At 45.6% G+C, this 20,715-nt stretch overlaps 1 protein-coding gene across 5 annotated transcripts in view; it reads left to right on the top strand.

Annotated features, from left to right (window-relative positions):
* Positions 1–18,594, top strand: part of EMC1 (ER membrane protein complex subunit 1) — a 37,259-nt gene extending 18,665 nt beyond the window's left edge. For 3 of the 5 annotated variants that reach the window (XM_017505901.1, XM_017505880.1, XM_017505909.1), the window contains 12 exons: positions 1,100–1,222; positions 1,851–1,859; positions 2,919–3,118; positions 3,280–3,429; positions 4,625–4,786; positions 5,122–5,241; positions 8,326–8,463; positions 13,420–13,593; positions 14,153–14,363; positions 15,819–15,903; positions 16,959–17,088; positions 17,205–18,594. In XM_017505901.1, the coding sequence (XP_017361390.1) occupies positions 1,100–1,222; positions 1,851–1,859; positions 2,919–3,118; positions 3,280–3,429; positions 4,625–4,786; positions 5,122–5,241; positions 8,326–8,463; positions 13,420–13,593; positions 14,153–14,363; positions 15,819–15,903; positions 16,959–17,088; positions 17,205–17,384 (1,682 nt within the window). In that variant the 3' untranslated portion in view covers positions 17,385–18,594. The remainder of the gene's footprint in view (positions 1–1,099; positions 1,223–1,850; positions 1,860–2,918; positions 3,119–3,279; positions 3,430–4,624; positions 4,787–5,121; positions 5,242–8,325; positions 8,464–13,419; positions 13,594–14,152; positions 14,364–15,818; positions 15,904–16,958; positions 17,089–17,204) is intronic. The other 2 variants (XM_017505892.1, XM_017505884.1) reach the window with 1 other exon arrangement.
* The last annotated feature ends 2,121 nt before the right edge of the window (positions 18,595–20,715 follow it).

The raw sequence follows: 20,715 nt of genomic DNA, 5'->3' as shown, positions 1-20,715 counted from the left end.
TTTTTTTGAGATGAAGTTTCACTCTTGTTGCTCAGGCTGGAGTATAGTGGTGTAATCTCGGCTCACTGCAACCTCTGCCTCCCAGGGTTAAGTGATTCTCCTTCCTCAGCCTCCCAAGTAGCTGGGATTACAGGCATGCACCACCATGCCCGGCTAATTTTGTATTTTTAGTACAGATGGGATTTCACTATGTTTGTCAGGCTGGTCTCAAACTCCTGATTTCAGGTGATCCACCTGCCTTGGTCTCCCAAAGTGCTGGGATCACAGGTCTGAACCACCATGCCCGGGTGTTTTTTTTCTTTTTTGAGACAGAGTTTTGTTCTTATTGCCCAGGCTGTAGTGCAGTGGTGTAATCTCAGCTCTTTGCAAATCCTGCCTCCTGCTTAAGGGTGATTCTCCGCCTCAGCCTCCTGAGTCGCTGGGATTATACGTGTGTGCCACCATATTAGGCTAATTTTGTATTTTTAATAGAGACAGGATTTTACTATGTTGCCCAGGCTAGTCTTGAACTTTTAACCTCGGGTGATCTGCCTGCCTTGGTCTCCCAAAGTGCTGGGGTTACTGGTGTGAACCACTGTGCCCAGCCCCTGTCACCTGTTTTTGAAGAATAACTTGGCATTCTCGGTGGGATACAGAACATTTCTCCCTTGACCTATTGATTCCAGTCCCTTGCTCTGCCATTTCTCCTTTTATGCAAGAGCTTGTAGTGATCCCTGAGTCAGCAAGAAGAGTCTCTTTAGAAAATCTGGGAGGTAAGTTTAGCTTTTGTTTTTTTTCTGAGACTGGGTCTCACCCTGTTGCCCAGGCTGGAGTGCAATGGCACGATCACGGCTGACTGCAGCCTCAATCTTCCTGGCTCAAGTGATCTTCCCACCTCAGCCTCCCTGGTAGTTGGGACTGTGGGTGCCACCACCATGCCTGACTAGTTTTTCGATTTTTATTTTTCGTTGAGATAGGGCTTTGCCCTGTTGTCCATGCTGATCTCAAATTCCTGGGCTCAAGTGATTTGCCCACTTCAGCCTCCAAAAGTGCTGGGATTACAGGTGTGAACCACTGTGCCTGGCCCCAGGCTTAGCTTATGTAAAAATGTTTCCTGTAGCAGGGAAGGTGGTGCTGTGGAGCCGTGAGGAGTCCCTGGCAGAAGTGGTGTGCCTAGAGATGGTAGACCTCCCCCTGACTGGGGCACAGGCCGAGCTGGAAGGAGAATTTGGCAAAAAGGCAGGTATGAACCTAAGAGGTTGGAGCTGCAGAGTTGCTGGAGGGGCAGTCTGGAAATGACCACAAGAGACACTGTGTCATGCATCTCTGGCTTCCTGGGCTTGACAGATTGCTAGACTTTTCTGAATGAGCTTTGTGATAAGGTCCTGGTGCATTTGTGGCCATATGGTTTATGAAACCATTCTTTTCTGTGAAAGAATGAACTGTGAATCCTTCTAGGGAAAGCTAGGGCAAAATCCCTCTAGGGGAAAGCTGAGGGAAAAAAGTCTTAACTTGGTATGGTAATAACTGCCATTGCCTGGGTACTAAAAATTTGCCAGGTACCGTATACTCACTGTCTCCAAAGCAGCAACCAATCTGTCTGGAGACACGATTGGGTTGATCTGGGTATTGTGGAAATAACCCAGTGCCCTCTAAAGCTGGCCACGGTCCCAGCTGCCCGGATGAACTTCATTCACTCTGCTCTGATTCAGTCCTACCCCAAACCCTCTCCCTTCTGTCCATTCATCCAGCTTTCCAACGGATAGCTATTGAGGTCCTGCTCTGGACCAGGCACTCTGCTAGGCAATGCACATTTTCTTAAGCTGAAGATTAATTTGACTTTACTGTTTATTTCTGCTGCCTGGATCCAGCAATTCAAGGTAAAACCTGCTTCTTGCTGCTGTGTTGCTCATTGCCTGCTCACATGGCTAGCTTTTGGTTGTTTTTCTTCCTGACTTGGACCAATGAGGTACATCCTGTGTGTGTGTGTGTGTGTGTGTGTGTGTGTGTGGACTGCCGTGCTTGTGACTTGTCCTGTTGCCATTCACTTTTCTTCCTTGAGCAGAGGTGGGTGGAAAATAAGATAAGCAGAGGTTCTGCTCCTTTTTTAGTGAGTGCTTACCATGTACCAGGGACCACGCTAAATCCTTTATGTACATCATACAATATAATTTTGCAACAGTCCGGTGGGTTGCATGCCAGTTTACAGATGAGGAATCAGAAGCAAAAAGGTGAAGTACATTTCTCAGGGTTGCACAGTAGTGAGTGGTGAAGCTGGGATCTTAATCTGAGCCTGCTAGATTCCAGAGACCATGCTCTTTACCTTGCTTCCTTGTATCTGTTTCCAAATCTATGGTCTCTAATGGAGGAGATTTGGAGGGCAGTGGCTTCATTGATGGCATCAGGGATAGAGTGAATCAGGGATAGAGTGAATGATGGTCCTGGGAACTTGTTGCAAGTACGTCTGTTGGTGCAGGTTAAACAGTTGACAAAGTAGGAATGAAGCAGTGAGAGCTGGAAGTACCTACTCATGATACACATTTATTTACCTGCACCCTGCCACCCCCACACCTGTACCTTTTTGGCTTTGTCACGGCACCCAGAAACCTTCCTCTGCATCTTAGATGTGGGGCTGTGGTGGAGACATTCATAGCATGGCTACCTCTTGCATGCCTGATTCCTGACCTCTTAGTCTCCTATTCCAAGATTCCATCTGGGTTTAGTTGTAAGAGCCAGGTAAGTAGTTTCTGGAAGCTCTTGCCTGACTCTTACATGAGTGTGAGACTGGGCATCAGATATAGGATGCCCCTTGGGCTTGTGGCCTAGAGTGTGGAGTTTATCACTTCAGAGGAGAGGCAGAGATTCCTCATAGGAAAAGCATGTACCTCCTTCTGGACCCCTAGTCTGATGTAGAGTGTGTTACTTTTCCTTTACACCAGATGGCTTGCTGGGGATGTTCCTGAAACGCCTCTCGTCTCAGCTTATCCTGCTGCAGGCATGGACTTCCCACCTCTGGAAAATGTTTTATGATGCTCGGAAGCCCCGAAGTCAGATTAAGAATGAGATCAACATTGACACCCTGGCCAGAGACGAATTCAACCTCCAGAAGATGATGGTGATGGTAACAGCCTCAGGCAAGGTGAGTGGGGTTTAAGCCCCAGTTACTGAACCGTTTCAAGTTCTGAGGATGGGGAACAAAAAGCCTTTGCTGGGGATAACACTGGTTCTAGTTTTCAAGGACAGACTGAGTTCTTTGGTTTCTCTTTCTCGTAGTGAGCCAAGTATTTGTTTATCTTGCAGCTCTTTGGCATTGAGAGCAGCTCTGGCACCATCCTGTGGAAACAGTATCTACCCAATGTCAAGCCAGACTCCTCCTTTAAACTGATGGTCCAGAGAACTACTGCTCATTTCCCCCACCCCCCACAGTGCACCCTGCTGGTGAAGGACAAGGTGAGGCATCCACCTCTGACTTGAGCCAGAGTCAGTGTGGCTTTTTGGCTATGTTGTAACTTAAATTGCTCCTAGGCCCTTGGAATTGTGTGAGTTCATGAGGAACTTTCAGGGGTTAGAATTCTGTTTCTTCTAGTTTCATGCCTGGGTGGAGGAACCATCTAGCACTGATGTGGAATTGTTTAGAAAGTGGGTATGACTTCAGCTACAAAGGGAGCCAGCTCTCCTCTTTTCTAAACATGGGCTGTTGGTAGCTGAGTGGCTATTTTCTCTTCTCTCTTGAGGAAGAGCAGGACACAAAGATATTTTTGTGTTTTCCCAGAATTAGAATGGCTTTTTGTGCCTTCATTCTAGCATAGAAGGTGGGCTTGGTAGGCAGTTTTCTGAAGTGGCTGCCTGGCATGATCTCGGCTCGCCGCAGCTTCCACCTCCTGGGTTCAGATGATTCTCATGCCTCAGCCTCCAGAGGAGCTGGGATTACAGGCATGTGCCACCATGCCAGCTAATTTTTGTATGTTTAGTAGAGATGGGGTCTCACCATGTTGGCCAGACTGGTCTCAAACTCCTGACCTCGGGTGATCCTCCTGCCTTGGCCTCCCAAAGTGCTGGGATTACAGGTGTGAGCCACCATGCCTGGCCAGGTTGCTGAATTGTTACTTGACTCTTTGATCAGTTCCTGGTTAGAACTGGCAGAACAGCTAGGCATGGTGGCTCCCGCCTATAATCTCAGCACTTCAGCAGGCCAAGGAGGGCGGATTGCTTGAGTCTAGGAGTTTGAGACCTGCCTGGGCAACATGGCAAAACCCCATCTCTACAAAAAATAAAAGCAGAATTAGCCACGTGTGGTGGCTTGTGCCTGTAGTCCCAGCTACTTGGGAGGCTGAGGTGGGAGGATCGCTTGAACCTGGGAGGTAGAGGTTGCACTGAGCCTTGATCATGCCACGGCACTTCCGGTTTGGGTGACAGAGGGAAGCCCTGTTTCAAACAAAAAAGAACTGGCAGACAGTCTGACTTTTTTCTTTGTGACATTAGCCTAGGGGACTATTCACCTTCAGCCAAGAACTTATTTTCTGCAAAGAGGGCAAAGACTAGGGAACCCCTCACAGTTGTTGAGCTGCAGTCCCAGCTCTTCAGGTCTTTCCCTAGGATTTACAGTCTTTTCTTGCTGGTGGAGCTGACAGTTCGCTCATTTTAGGAATCGGGAATGAGTTCTCTGTACGTCTTCAATCCCATTTTTGGGAAATGGAGTCAGGTGGCTCCCCCAGTGCTGAAGCGCCCCATCTTGCAGTCCTTGCTTCTCCCAGTCATGGATCAAGACTACGCCAAGGTGTTGCTGTTGATAGATGATGAATATAAGGTACTGTCTTCAGAGGGGATGGAGAACATGCTAGTGGAGCCAGGTTTGCAGCCAGGTGGCCAAACAGCGGCCCAGAGATGGAGTGCTGTCTACACCCAGCACATGTTTTGGCTCTAAGGCCGTGTCTGAGAGAAATGACTGCTGTGTCTGCATGTGAAAACTCCGGTTCTTAGCAGAACTGAATGTAAACCCTAAACTGCGTTCACTAGACTCTAATTCTTTTAAGATTTGCTGTTCTATTTTTAAGGCTCTCTTTGATGGGGAAATAGTAATGAGTTTTGGGGCACTGGGCTTAGAGATTCCTGACTCTTCTTGGGCTATCTGGGTTTTTCAAGGTCACAGCTTTTCCAGCCACTCGGAATGTCTTGCGACAGCTGCATGAGCTTGCCCCTTCCATCTTCTTCTATTTGGTGGATGCAGAGCAGGGACGACTGTGTGGATATCGGCTTCGAAAGGTAGGGAAGGCGCGTCCTGGCAGTACCCTTTGTGGTGAGATGTGGGCATTTCCTGGCATTTGGCTAAGAAGTGAATTATGCTACTTATTCTATTGTAAACTTAGATTAGCATTATCCTGATGTCTGATATAAAGTCAATCACTTGTTTATTGTTGAACAGCTACTACATGGCAGGTCTGGTTCTAGGTGCTGTGGACAGAGTGGTAAACAGCAGACTGAATCTCTGCCCTTGTGGAGCTTTCATTCCACATTCTTTTTCTTTTTTTTGAGATGGAGTCTCCCTCTGTTGCCCAGGCTGGAAAATGGCACGATCTTGGCTCACTGCAACCTCTGCCTCCTGGGTTTAAGCAATTCTCCTGCCTCAGCCTCCCTAGTAGTTGAGATTACAGGCGCCCGCCACTACACTCAGCTATTTTTTTATTTTTAGTAGAGGCAGGGTTTCACCGTGTTGCCCAGGTTGGTCTCGAACTCCTGACCTTGTGATTTGCCCACCTCAGCCTCCCAAAGTGTTGGGATTACAGGCTTGAGCCACTGTGCCTGGCTCCACATTCTATTTCTATAGCAGAGAGATGGGACGTTTTTCCCATTCTTGGGAGGGTAGCAGGTAGGAATGTGGGTTGAGTAATAAGTTGTACTTTTACATGAAGATGATGTTGAGCAACTCTTGATACAATATGTGCTTTGAATTTTATTTCTTGAAAGAGTAACTCTTATAAACAGTGATACACACTGGCTGTGAAGTCCAGCTCTGAAGTCCACGAGGGGCTGGCGTGGTCTTGTTAGCAGGACTGTTTGGAGAAGTACTTTGTGGTGTGCACTCACAGACAGCTCTCCCACCCTGTCCTGTATGGCCTTTTGAGAGGCATAGAATTTAAGAGCTTAGATCCAGTTTGCTGGATTTGAAGCCGAGGTTTGTCATTCACTATGTGAGCTTGGGCTCTGACCTTCTGTTTTCTTATCTGTAAAATAAGGTGATAAGTACCTGTCTCATAAGGTTGTTGAGAGAATTCAACACATAAATCACATAAAACAGCACCTGGCACATGGTAAATGCCATCTAAGTTTGCAGTGCTCTTGTTTTGAAAATGCAGTGCCCTTTTGTGACATTTATAATAGCTAACCTTAGCATAAATGGCACTGGAAATGGTCGGCCCAGAAGGCACATCCTTTACCCTTGTGGATGAAAAAAAAATGTCCTTCCAAGTTAATAAAAAGGGGATGTTGAAAGAGACAGTTTTGTAGATTCAAGGGAGTGAACTGGAGTGTGGGTGTCATGAATCTGGAGCCCTGAGGACATTATCTGAGTGAACAAAGACCAAGGAAGACAAAGGACGCAGAGCAGTCTGTGGGAAGTGAGCCAGCTGTGTGGGCGAGTCCTGAACCACAAGGGCATTTGCTGCCTTTGCCTTCACTTGTGACCGTCCTTTCTGGAGATGTTTTAGTGAGTTCTCATGTTTTCAAAGAAGGTTGTGGCAGTGAAGACTTGTTATTAATCAAATTTTTGTTATTTAAAAAATTCCGGCAATACATGAGTATATTCTCATTGTAAAAGAGTCCATTGATACAGAGAGGTGTATAAGCAAAATGTGGACAGATGCTTATAGCCCATCTCCAGCGGTCTCCCCCAGGTGGAAACCCTGTCACAGTTTGCTGTGGCTCTTCCCACTGTCCTTGTGTATTTACGATTCCATAAATCCAGGTCTCGAACTCCTGACCTCAAGTGATCCTCCTGCCTCGGCCTTCGAAAGTGTTGGGATTACAGGCGTTAGCCACCATGCCTGGCCCATTTTTTTTTCTTACTCATACGGAATTGACCTATATTTATTCTCAAATGAAATTTGCTTTTTTCATTTAATGAGTTTTCTACCTTATTGTTCTGAAACTTCAGTTTTTATTACAGAAAAATATTGACAAAGGTACAAAATTATGAGTCATAGGTCAGTTAACCCTCACCAAGGGAATACACTTGTGTACCTGGTAGTCACATCAGGAAACAGAACAGCACCAGCCCCGAGAAGGTCCCTGTGCCCCTTGCCAATCTCCACCCCCAAGGGCTCCGCATAATTCCATATGATGGATGTATAACGTATTTCACCATGAATGTTATTGGTTGGTTTCTTGTGACCGTAAAGAATCATACAGGAGGCCAGGCATGCTGGCTTATGCCTGTAATCCCAGCACTTTGGGAGGCTGAGGCGGGTGGATCACGAGGTCAGGAGATCAGGGCCAACATGCTGAAACCCCATCTCTACTAAAATTACAAAAATTAGCTGGGTGTGGTGGTGCACGCCTGTAATTCCAGCTACTCAGGAGGCTGAGGGAAGAGAATCGCTTGAACCCAGGAGGCGGAGATTGCAGTGAGCCGAGATCAGGTCACTGCACTCCAACCTAGTAAGAGTGAGACTCTGTCTCAAGAAAAAAAAAAAAAAAAAGAATCATACAGGAAATGTTTCAAGGTCCCTGTTAGCTTAGACATTTACTACTTGCCCCAGTATTCAGAGATCTTGGATTTTAGTAATAAATAGTAAATTTTCCTTGCATATTTCCTACTCAGATGAACAACGGGATACTATTGAACATTCTTCTCCTTTCCTGCTGGCTTTTGTATCTATCTTAATCAAACCGAGAGTTCTGAAATTTCTTCATAAACTAGATCTCTATTGCCATTTTTCTAGTTTGCTTTTTTATTTTTTGAGACGGGGTTTTGCTCTGTCACCCAGGCTGGAATGCAGTGGTGTGATCTCAGCTCACTGCAGCCTCTGCCTTAGACTCCCGAGCAGCTAGGATTATAGGTGCCTGCCACCACATCTGGCTAATTTTTTGTATGTTTAGTAGAGATGGGGTTTCGCCATGTTGGCCGAGCTGGTATTGAACTGTTGACCTCAAGTGATCCACCTTGCTTGGCCTCCCAAAGTGCTGGGATTACAGGTGTGAGCCGCTGTTCCTGGCCCATTTTTCTAGTTCTGATCTCTGTTCCTTCCTGCACAAAGACCTCAAATAATGGACTGCAGGATGGGTCTAACTCCAGCTGTTTCAGCTCTAAGTGTACCCTCCTGATTACAGGCTCTTTTGCTCCTGCCCTAGGATCTCACCACTGAGCTGAGCTGGGAGCTGACCATTCCTCCAGAAGTACAGCGGATCGTCAAGGTGAAGGGGAAACGCAGCAGTGAGCACGTTCATTCCCAGGGCCGTGTGATGGGGGACCGCAGTGTGCTCTACAAGGTACATACAGCCAGCTGTCTGGCCTACAGCAAGGGCTTTCGACCCGGGAAAATAAGGGTTTCAAGTCTGGCTGTAGGACTTGGTAGATATGTGATCTTGCGTAAGTCATTTAATCCCTTTGACCATTAATTTTTGTTTGTGAAATGGGGATAATATACCCTCCTCTTAGGCTGGTTGTGATGATCCCATGAGCTGTTCATGCCTAGCCCAGTGCCTAGCATATGATAAGTAAGGAACAGATGTTAGCTCTTGTTTTTTTGGCCTTTTTTGTTTGTTTCCTGAGACAGAGTCTTGCTCCGTTGCCCAGGCTGGAGTGCAGTGATGCAGTCATGGCTCACCAAAGCTTCGTCCTCCTGGGCCTAAGCAATCCTTCCACCTCAGTCTCCCAAGTAGTTGGGACCACAGACACATGCTGTGCTAATTTTTAAAAAAGGCTGGGCATGGTGGCTTATGCCTGTAATCCCAGCATTTTGAGAGGCTGATGCGGGTGGATCACTTGAGTCCAAGAATTTCAGAACAGCCACTGGGCAACCTGGCTGAAACCTTGTCTTTCCGAAAAGTAAAAACAATACGATTAGCTGGGCATAGTAATGCATGCCTGTGGTCTCAGCTACTCAGGAGGCTGAGGTAGGAGGATCATCCGAGCCTGGGGAGGTCAAGGCTACTACGGTGAGCTGCGATTGTGCCACTATACTCCAGCCTGGGTGACAGAGTGGGACCCTGTCTCCAAACAACAGCAACAACAATTTAAAAAATTTTTAATTTTTGTAGAAGATAGAGATCAGCCTAGGCAACATAGTAAAACCCTGTCTCCAAAAATATATATTTTTTTAATTTTTAATTTTTGTATCAACAGGGCCTCAGCTGGTCTCTATCTCCTGGCCTCAAGCAGTTGTCTTTCCTCAGCCTCCCAAAGTGTTGGGATTACAGACTCGAGCCACTGGGCCTAGCCCAGCTCTTTTTAGTGGTGGTAGTACTGATATGGCATTCTGGGGTTAAACCATAGGTGAGCCATCAGAAACTCCATCTCTATGATCCAACACTCTAGTGAGTGTTAAAGAGAGGGAGATGGAGGTAACTAGTGGGCTGCAAAACTGTCGTGGGAGAGAATGTAATCACAGTAGGAATGCACATTAATTCCACCCTCTGGGACAGCAGAGACTGAGTTGGAGGGTGTGTCGTAGAATAGAGTAGCAAGATCACAGACCTTGATGGTAAAGCTGGATCACTAAGCATGAGCCAGTGCAACCCAGTGCAAACCTCTAGTTGGACTGTCGAATTAAGACTTGGCTCTGCATTGCACTAGCTGTTCATCTCTTAGGCTGCCTAAGCTTCAATTTTCCCCAGTATATGGGGATGATAGCACCAACGTCAGAGGATTATTTTGAAGATTAATGATAACACGTAAAGTGATTAGAATAGTGCCTGCCACATAGTTAACATTATTATTGGTGGTATTGACTTAAATGCTTTTTTTTTTTTTTGAGACAGGGTCCTGCTCTGTTACAGCCCAGGCTGGAGTGCAGTGGTGTGATCATAGCTCACTGCAGCCTTGACCTCCTGGGCTCAAGCAGTCCTCCCATCTCAGCCTTCTAAACAGCTGAGACAACAGGTGTGTGTCACCATGCCTGGCTAATTGTTTTATTTTCTTTAGAGATGGGGTCTTGCTATGTTGTCCAGATTGGTCTTGAACTCCTGGGCTCAAGTAATCCTCCTACTTTGGCCTCCCAAAATGTTGGGATTACAGGTGTGAGAGCCACTGTGGCCAGCCAAATTCTTTTAATTTATTTTTTACTTTGTACTTTAATGGATGCAAATCGAATTCTTAGTTGACAGACATCTTCCATGTGGCAGCAGTTTAAATTTGTTCAGAGGTTGGGTGCAGTGACTCATGCCTGTAATCCTGGCACTTTGGGAGGCTGAGGCAGGAGGATCAGTTGAGGTCAGGAGTTCTAGACAAGCCTGGCCAACATTGTGAAACCCCATCTCAACACAGAAAAATTAGCAGGGCATGGTGGTGCACACCTTGTAGTCTCAGCTACCAGGGAGGCTGAGGCAGGAGAATCCCTTGAACGTGGGAAGCAGAGTTGCAGTGAGCTGAGATTGTGCCACTGCACTCCAGCCTGGGTGACCGAGCGACACTCTGTCTCAAAAAAAAAAAAAAAAAAAAAAATCCTTCAGAAGGACTAAAACAATACAAATGCTAAAGTATATTTTGACATAGATAAAATATACCATTATTTAACTTTGCCTTTACTGAAGTAGGTTAAAGTTACTAACTTTATTGGTCCATGGCCTGTTAGGAACCAGGCTGCACAGCCAGAGGTGAGCAGTGGGCAAGTGAGTGAAGCTTCATCTGTATATACAGCCACACCCCATCACTTGCATGATTGCCCGGGCTTTGCTTCCTGTCAGCTCAGTGGTGGCATTAGATTCTCAGAGGAGCGTGAACCCTATTGTGAACTGGGCATGTGAGGGACCTAGGTTGCACGCTCCTTATGAGAATCTAATACCCAATGGTCTGTCACTGTCTTCCGTCACTCCAAGATGGGACGTCTAGTTGTAGGGAAATAAGCTCAGGGCTCCCACTGATTCTACCTGATGGTGAGTTGGATCATTATTTTATTTATGTTACAATGTAATACTAATAGAAATGAAGTGCACAATGAATGTAATGGGCTTGAACCATTCCCGAAACCATCCCCTGCCCCAGGCTGTGGGAAAATTATCTTCCATGAAACCGGTCTCTGGCATCAGAAAGGTTGGGGACCGCTGTACTAGAGCACCTGTGTTTTCATGTGCAGAAAAGAATGCTAGCTAGGAGTAGGCCTTTTTGGACTCATGTTCATTATGCAAATTCTAAAGGTTTTTTTTTTTTGGGTAAACTTCATTGTGGTATAATTTTAGACTTGCAGAAAAGCTGCACAGATAGTACACAGTTCCCATATATCCCTTACGTAGTTTTTCCTACGTAACCGTGACGTGACTGTTAACTACACCCCAGACTTTATTTGGGTTTCGTCATTTTTTTCCACCAGTGTCATTTTTCTGTTCCAGGACCCTACATCGCATTTGGTCATCAGGTTTCTTTAGACTGCTCTGGTCTGTGACAGTTTTTCAGTCTTTTCCTTGTTTTTTGTGACCTTGATAGTTTAAGAGTCCTAGTCAGATATTCTGTAGAATGTTTCTCAGTTTTTCTGATAGTTTTTTCATGGTTAGACTATGGTTATGGGTTTTTGGAAGGAATGCCACAGAGGTAAAGCAGGAAGTACTTTTTGAGTGCTAGCTGGGTGCAGGTACTCTTTTAGACACTGGGATATAAAATGGGCAAAATAGACAAAACTTCTTGACTGGTAAGGCTTTCATCATAGTTGGGTGAGGCTAATAATACAGAAAATAGATAGGTAAATTATATGGTGTATTAGAAAGTGACCAGTTTTATAGAGAAAAATAAAGCCGGGAAGAGGGAAAGGGGATACACTATAAATCGGGTGGCTAAGGAGAGGCTTAGTGAGAAGGTGGCACGGAGTCTGGAGTTCAAAGGAGAGTCTGGGTTGGATACATACATTGGACTTGAGTGAGGAAGTGAGTTGTATGGATAGCTGGGGGGAGAGCCTTTCAGAGAGAAAAGCCAGAGTGCTCCTGGTGTGTGTGACAAACAGCAAGGAAGACCAAGTGACTAGAAGATGATGAGCGAGGAGGCATGTCAGGCCTGCAGAGGGCAGAGGGCAACAGGGCCAGATCATAGGCCACCACCTCGGCCTTCACTTTGGAGCATGGTAAAGAGCCACTGGGAAGTTTCTGAGCAGGAGTGACATCAGTGACTGAGATTCCACAGGCTCATTTGACCTAGATTAGACTGTAGAGGGGTGAGGGGGAAAGCAGGAAACCAGGTAGGCTGTGGGGTCATCCAGGGGCTGATGGCGGCTGGAACTGGGCTGGGGGCATGGAGGTGGGGAGGAAGGATCAGGTTCTGGGGACTTTTGAAGGTAGAGCCAAAAGGGGGCATAATGTGTGTTACAAAGAAAGGAGTCAAGGATGACTTAAGGCTTTAGGTGTGAGCCACTGAAGCAGGGAGCCACCATGGCTGGGAGGAAAGAGGAGCAGATTTTAGGGAGGGGTAGAACAGTTCAGTTTGGGCTGTGTTAAGTTTCAGATGAGACATCTGAGAAAAGATACTGAGATAGTTTCTTAGTTAAGTCTGGAGTTCAAAGGACAGTTTGGTTTCGATACATACATTGGGTATTGCCAACATCCATAAATTGTGTTTAAGCCATGAGATTGGCTTGAGATCACCATGAGGGTGAGTGTCGATGGAAATGCCCAAGGTTGGAGAGCTGCCTGGAATGTTCCACCATGAAGAAACTGGGGAGATGTGGAAGAACCTCCAAAAGGGACTGAGAAGGAGAGGCCAGTGAGGTAGGAACGCTGGGCAGGGATGTTCTGGAAGCCAGGTGACAAGATGTCACAAGAAGGTAGTGATCACCTGCGTCATGTGGTAGTAGTGGATCAAGTAAAATGAGGGCCAAGACTCAGCCACTGGATTTAGCGATGGGGAGGGTGGTGGTGACCCTGAGAAGAAAAATATCACTGCAGCAGTTGTCGCTAGGTCAATGAGTGGGCAGACCTAGACTGTATCTTGGGTTAACATTTGCTATCTGTGACTTGAGAAGCTGCTTAACTACTTTGGGACTTTTCTGCAAAATGTGGACCATAATAGCTACTCTGTAAGGTTGTTTAAGGGATTAGATAAAATACAAGGTACCTGGCATGGTACCCAGTCCCCAATGCACATAAAACAAGTGCAGTGATGAGAAACTCCAAACAGGAAGCTCTTCTCACCAGAAACCCTGATTCCTCTGCCAGGCTGGAGAGCTCCAGGCTGGCCTCACAGCACAGGAATGGAGTATGTGATGGTCGTTATGGTTCCAAAGGAGCTTTTTTCTCTCTCTACAGAGCCTGAACCCCAACCTGCTGGCTGTGGTGACGGAGAGCACAGACATGCACCATGAGCGCACCTTTATTGGCATCTTCCTCATTGATGGCGTCACTGGGCGCATCATCCACTCCTCTGTGCAGAAGAAAGCCAAGGGCCCTGTTCATATTGTGCATTCTGAGAACTGGGTGGTGGTAAGCAGTTACTACTAGGGACACAGGGTAGCTCCAGAGGTCTCCTTGATTCCTAAGTCCTTTCCAGAAACCCAGTTGCTGCTTTGGTTTTCATAGGGTCTCAGATTCCCTGGATGGCAGCGAAGTGTGCTGGTTAGGGCGCTAGGCTCAGGAATCAGACTGCCTAGGTTTGATCCTACCTCCGTTTCCTGACTGTACAACCTCAAACTAGTTATGTATGCTCTCTGTGTTGCATCATTGGTAAAACAGGGCTAATAACAGTCACCTTTAGTCTAGCTGAGAACAATGCCTGGTACCTGGTAAGGACTCAAAGGTTAGTAACTATTATGACTTCTAAGAATCTTGAGAATTTCTTTTGTTTTATGGTGAACTTTATATAGCCTAGATGAAAATACTTTGAAAGTTAGTAAACTTGGTAGTAAGGAATGATAACTACGGTGCTAGTTGATAGTTTTCCTTCCTGGATCTGTAGCTAATTGGAAAGGTACCTTCCAATGCAATTTCCCTTTCCAGCTGAAGCAGCTGCTAAGCCTTGAGCTGCCTCCTCCTATTCCTGCAGTACCAGTACTGGAACACCAAGGCTCGGCGCAACGAGTTTACTGCACTGGAGCTCTATGAGGGCACCGAGCAATACAACGCCACCGCCTTCAGCTCCCTGGACCGCCCCCAGCTGCCCCAGGTCCTCCAGCAGTCCTATATCTTCCCATCCTCCATCAGTGCCATGGAGGCCACCATCACCGAGCGGGGCATCACCAGCCGACATCTGCTGAGTGAGTGCCTGGAGAACCTCTGGATGGCTGGGTTCCCTTGGGCAACCACACTGAGGGACAAAGCAAGGGACACATTGCTGGCAGAGCCCCGTTGAACCACCCGTAAGGGAAAGGTGGTGAGGAGGGCTATTTATCAGTAGAAAAAGTTCCTTAGTTCACCTTTGCCACCTGTAAGGTGACCACTTCTCTCTCAGCCCTCATCTTTTTTTTTTTTTGAGACAGGGTCTCACTCTCTCACCCAGGCTGAAGTACAGTGGTGTGATCATGGGTCACTGCAGCCTTAACCTCCTGAGCTCACCTGGCTAATGAAAAATTTTTTTGCAGAGACGGGGTTTTGCCATGTTGCCCAGGCTGGTCTAGAACTCCTGGGCTTAGTTGATCCTCCTGCCTTGGCCTCCCGAAGTGTTGGGATTACAGGTGTGAGCCATTGTGCCTGGTCTTCAGTCCTCATTTCTGATATACCACCTCTTTATTTGGCATTTCCACCTAGCTAAAAAAGTCGGTTCCTGATAGCATTCTAAACATAGCTAGCCTGTGCTGACAGGTTGCAGAAATTGGCAGGGTTTAGAATCTCATCCTTTTTTTTTTTTTTTTTGAGATGGAGTCTCACTCTGTCACCCGGGTGCAGTGGTATGATCTTTGCTCACTGCAAGCTCTGCCTCCTGGGTTCAAGCAATCCTCTTGCCTCAGCCTCCTGAGTAGCTGGGATTATAGGTACACATCACTGTGCCCAGCTAATTTTTGTATTTTTAGTAGAGATGGGCTTTTGTTACATTGGCCAGGCTGGTCTCGAAGTTGCCTCCCAAAGTGCTGGGATTATGGGTGTGAGCCACTGCGCCAGCCCTAGAATCTCATCCTTATGTAACCTAAGTCCAGGACTTAGGACGTAGTGATTGTTTAACAGGCTTATGTGTTTAGGTGATTTTACCAGAGATGTTTGGGACTCTCAGATCTGATGGGCACTTGGTATTACTATTGTATTCTTAAATGTGAGGAAGCCAGCCCTGTTGGCAGTTTATCAGCTTTAATTTCCATTACTGAAACTGGTGCAATGATGGATCATGCCTGGTCCTGCAGTCTTCCCTGGCCATTGTACTGCAGCTGTATGCGTTTGCTCAACAGGAAGGAGACTCCCTGCTGGGGAGGTATTGGAGGGAGGGGAGAGAGGGATGAGGGAATCCTTTTACATTTTTCTCTTTCATCATTACCCATATCTTGACTCTAGAACTTTATTTTCTGGTCTCAGAATGTTAAGAAACCAGTGTCTTCAAAAGTGAGAACCTTCATTCAGACCCATGCATATTATTGGATTATTGTTTTTGGCTATTTAAGGGAGCCCCATTGACCCATTTTTTTTTGTTTTAAACTCGTTTACATTTCTGCAAAAATGACACTTTTGTAACTGGCCATCGCTGGACACTGGACCCGTATGAACATTTACTTCTTCCTGTGCAGTTGGACTGCCTTCTGGAGCAATTCTTTCCCTTCCTAAGGCTTTGCTGGATCCTCGCCGCCCCGAGATCCCAACAGAACAAAGCAGGTGAGACTTTCATGGGTGGTGCTGAAGGCTGTACCTTACAAAATTTAACCTCACTGATTAAGCTTTCTTCTCAGTCTCCATGTGGCCCCATGCTGCGCTAGGCTGGGGAGGTAGCAGGGGACAAGCCTGAAAAAGTCATCTGCTCTCATGGAACATACAGTCTGCTGGGAAATGGACAATAAATAAATAAGATAAACAAGTAAAATAGATACTATGTTAGGTACTCAAATGCTAAGGAGAGTAAAACAGGAATGAGCTAGGAAGTGGGCACGGGGATGTGCATGGTGAAATTTGAGAGGTGGCCTGGGAAAGCCCCTTTGAAAAGGTGTGTTTTGAGTGAAAGCCTGAAGGAGCTAGCTGTGTGGATGTCTGAGGAAGAACTTTCTAGGCAGAGGGAACCGGCAATGCAAATCCCCTGAGATTATGTCTGGTGAGTCCGCGGAGGGCAATGCTAGGAAATAGATCACTGAGGTAATTCGGGGCTGGATCATGTGGGCAAGCCAGTAACTTGTTCACTGTTGGTGTTAATTTTTGTATTAACAACCACTATCTCTTTGGGTTTTCTTACCTCCATCCTGAATTTCTTTACCTAGGGCATGAGGAATGGAGTGGAGTGTGATTTGGAGAAGTACATGAGAGAGAGGAGGTTAAAGCTGGGGAAAGACACAGGATGATAACCAGGTTGCAGAGAAATGGGGACCGAGAGGCAGCCTGGAGTGGAGAGCAGGAATTAGCCTAGTGGTTCAGTTTGTTGGTGGTAAAATGGTTGGCTTTCTTCTTGTGGTGTGAAATGCCAGTCATCTGTATGTTCTTTCTTTTCAGATTTAGAACAAGGTAGGAATCTGGATCTCAGTCTTATTCTCCAGAGAGCCTCCTTTCTTGTAGTCCTTCCTAACATTCAGCTGCTAAATTTTTAACTACCTAATGTAAGCAGACCTCCTAGGAGATTCGAGGCTAGATATGTAGCCTGGAAACCTCCCAGGACTCCGGAAGGGCAGCCAAGAGATCCCTTTACAGCAGGGCTCAGACTGTCTGTCCTGGCTGGTGTTTTGCAGAGAGGAGAACCTAATCCCGTATTCTCCAGATGTACAGATACACGCGGAGCGATTCATCAACTATAACCAGACAGTTTCTCGAATGCGAGGTATCTACACCGCTCCCTCGGGCCTGGAGTCCACATGTTTGGTGAGCAGAGCCCACAGCTGCCCTGTTCCACCCTTGGGTGTCCCATTTCCCATCTTAGCTGAGTTTGAGGTGGACCATTGGTTGTTTCTTCCGTAATTATTCCATCTGCCTTCCAGGTTGTGGCCTATGGTTTGGACATTTACCAAACTCGAGTCTACCCATCCAAGCAGTTTGACGTTCTGAAGGATGACTATGACTACGTGTTAATCAGCAGCGTCCTCTTTGGCCTGGTTTTTGCCACCATGATCACTAAGAGACTGGCACAGGTGAAGCTCCTGAATCGGGCCTGGCGGTAAAGACCAAAGACTGTCCCCAAAAGAGAAGAGCCATAGTGTGGGTCAGATAAGAAGCTACTGCTGCAGTTTGGTGGATTGGTGGGGTGTGTGTGTGTCATTGCTCAGCTCAGCTCAGCTAAGAGCTATGGGGAAGATGACCTTCACGTAGAACTCCTTTTGGGATACACATGATGCAGAAGCCTACGTGAACAGAGACAGAACTCACTCTCTGCTGAGAATCTCAAAGAATCTTGATGGGCTTTCCCCTCAAGTCCAAAGGCCTCTGCATTGTTTCCTTCTTTGCCCATCCATGAATGTTCTGCTTTTTTTTTTTTTTAAATAAGAGTTCCAACTGATTTTTGTTTAAATTGATTTTACTTTGCCTTTTGTGTTTCCCAATTTTATTTAGAAATCTTTCTTTTTCCATCTCTTGCTACAAAGTAAGAGGGGAACGCTCCTTGCCAACTCTTCCTTCTAGGTGCATTTGCTATTTTGCACTGGGAAGAAATAGGATCCATCCTTAGCTGAGGCTTGAGGACTGATCCAGCCTCTCCTGGCTTCCCTCCAAAGTAACTTAGGGTTAAGGGATCTATCTGTGATGTCAAAACTTACTTTAACTACACCTCTCGTTTCAAGCTGTCATTCATTAGGTTGGGCCACCAAATCTCTTTTAGTTGATCAGAAGCCAAGTGCATACTAGCATCTTGTTTGTTGCCCATTGCTCATACTTTTTGCCTGAGATGTGAGAGTTGGGGCCTTTGAAAAACTACTGAATTGTCTGAGCCTTGAAGACATTTCCAGGGAGAAGAGATAATCTCTCATTTTACCCACAGCCTGGTCCACTCATAACCTAGTTAAAGAAAGATGTCCTTGTTTAAGAACCCCATTATTTATTTTTAGTTTTTAATATAAATTAACATGTGGGTCATCATATTTCTCTTCAAATGAGGAAATTTTAAGTCTTGTTGATCTAACCTTTGAAGCTTTAAAAAAGGGAAGAAAAAGGGTAGGGGTGGGAAGCTGGCATACTGTGGGTGTAGCACTGCCAACTGGCCAGGCCGCCCTGTCTCTGCTATAAAGTAAAGAAATCCTGAAAGTTTTCCCTTGGTCATGGAGTTGGGGAATGTAGGAATTTTTCTTTATTGTGAAATATATGTACAGAGTAGACCATCTCTAGTCCCGTGGTGAAAGAGGTACCCTCGAATGTCTGAATAAAGCAAATGACAAATAACACTGATTTAAGTCCTCTTTTGTGTCTTAGAAGATCACTTTGAGGTTACTTTCACATTAGAGGGGATAAAAGCAGTAAAGAAATGGAGTAAGTATATTTTATTTTAGTAAGGAAACATGTCAGCTTAATCATATGGGTTGGTCAGGTTATCTAAAATTTTTCATCTTTCTGTGGTCATATGCTGATGGTAGATGATGGCAGGGAAGAAGATATGACACCATTTTGTGAATTGTCAATATGATATTGAGTGAATGAATGTCTAAGAATCTCCAGAAAAAACAGGTATCTATCATCTTGACCCAAGGCATATTTTGTTTAACATAACCTGGGAGAAGGGAGTAAGTACAAGTTAAAAAAATTCTGCCCTAGTTTTGAGAAAGCCTGGCTGAAATTCTTACATGAATATGTGCAAGCTGTATGATAAGCCACTCTTGTATTGCCTGCTCTGCTTGCCCAGCCCACTTAGCCTGCAAGATTCTAGTTTGTATTTACCAATGTGCCAGAATCTGAAACAAGCTAATGGGAGGGAAGTTATTTGTCCTTTAGTAACATTCCCTGTATTTCAGCTGTAATCAGTTACCTCAAAGCAGGTGCTTTTTTTTTTTGAGACAGTCTTACTCTGTTGCCCAGGCTGGAGTGCAGTGGCACAATCTCAGCTCCCTGCAAACTCCACCTCACAAGCAGCTAGGACTACATGCTCGCGCCACCACGCTCAGCTAATTTTTTGTATTTTTAGTAGAGATGGGGTTTCACTGTGTTGGCCAGGCTGGTCTCAAACACCTGGCCTCAAGTGTCCGCTGGCCTCAGCCTCCCAACGTGCTGGGATAACAGGCGTGAGCCACTGCGCCTGGCCAAGTGCTTAAAATAGTTAATGCTAATGCCACAGTCCAATTTAAATCTTTTCCTAGTTCTCAACCTTCCTTAATCTTAAAAGTAGCATTCGGTTCTGAGCAGCTGCACTCAGTGTCCACCAATGGCTGCTGAGACTGTATATTTCCTCTCTCAAGTCTTGGATCCATTTGCTTTCTTGTCATTCCTTGTTTTTTGTGTATTCCTTGACTTACCTCTTCTCCTGTCTTAATTAATTAGGTTAATTTTGGGGCCTCCTACACTGTTTCACTTAAAAAGAGATTTGGCTAGGCGTGATGGTTCATCCTGTAATCCCAGCATTTGGGAGGCCATGGCGGAGGATTTCTTTGAGCCCAGGAGTTCCAGACCAGCCTGGGCAACATAGCAAGACCCTGTCTCTACAAAAATTAAAAACAAAATTGGCTGGGCATATGCCTGTGGTCCCAGCTACTCAGGAGGCTGAGATGGGAGGATCACTTGAACCTGGGAGGTTGAGGCTGCAGTGACCTATGAACCTGCCACTGCACTCCAGCCTGGGCAACAGAGTGAGACTTCAAAAAGAAGTAACACCAAAACCAATTTGTTTTAGTATTCATTAACTACATATATGGGCACTGGTAGTCTAGAGTTTGTTCTTGTATACAATGTTTTCTTAAATGAGATGATGCTATTTAATGCACTTGTTTTTTTCAACTAATGGATCTTTTAAATTTTTTTATTTAAAATTTTTGTGGGTATGTAGTAGGTATATATACTTACGGGGTACATGAGATGTTTTGATAAAAGCTCAACTAATGGATCCTGAATATCATGTATTTATAAAGATGACTGAAATATTTTCTGGAACAATGTCTGATGGAAAAATACTCAACTCCTAATTGAAGTGTTAGAAACTTTGATGTAAGCTACCTAATCTGAACTAGTTTCATGATTTATGTGCGGGTACAAGTTATGTGGTCTGTAAGGCATTTTTCAACTTGAAAATTTCAGAATTGTATTTTCACTGCCTTTATAAATTGCTTTTTTTTTTTAAATTGTAGACAGCGTCTCTGTTACCCAGGCTGGAGAGCAGTGGCACAGTCATAGCTCATTGCAGCCTCAAACACCTGGGCTCAAGTGATCCTCCCTCCTCAGCCTCCTGAAGTGCTGGGATTACAGACATGAGCTACTGTACCTGGCCCATATATTGCTATCCTTTTAAAAAGCCTATTAAGCATCATCAGAATCATCCCAAGACTCATTTACTGATTCCTAATTATTTAAAATTTTGCT

This window comes from Cebus imitator, unplaced genomic scaffold, assembly GCF_001604975.1.
Source record: "Cebus imitator isolate Cc_AM_T3 unplaced genomic scaffold, Cebus_imitator-1.0 Scaffold15, whole genome shotgun sequence".
Classification (NCBI taxonomy): domain Eukaryota; kingdom Metazoa; phylum Chordata; class Mammalia; order Primates; family Cebidae; genus Cebus; species Cebus imitator.
Note: the sequence above shows the minus strand (reverse complement) of the source record. Positions and strands in the feature narration are given on the sequence as shown.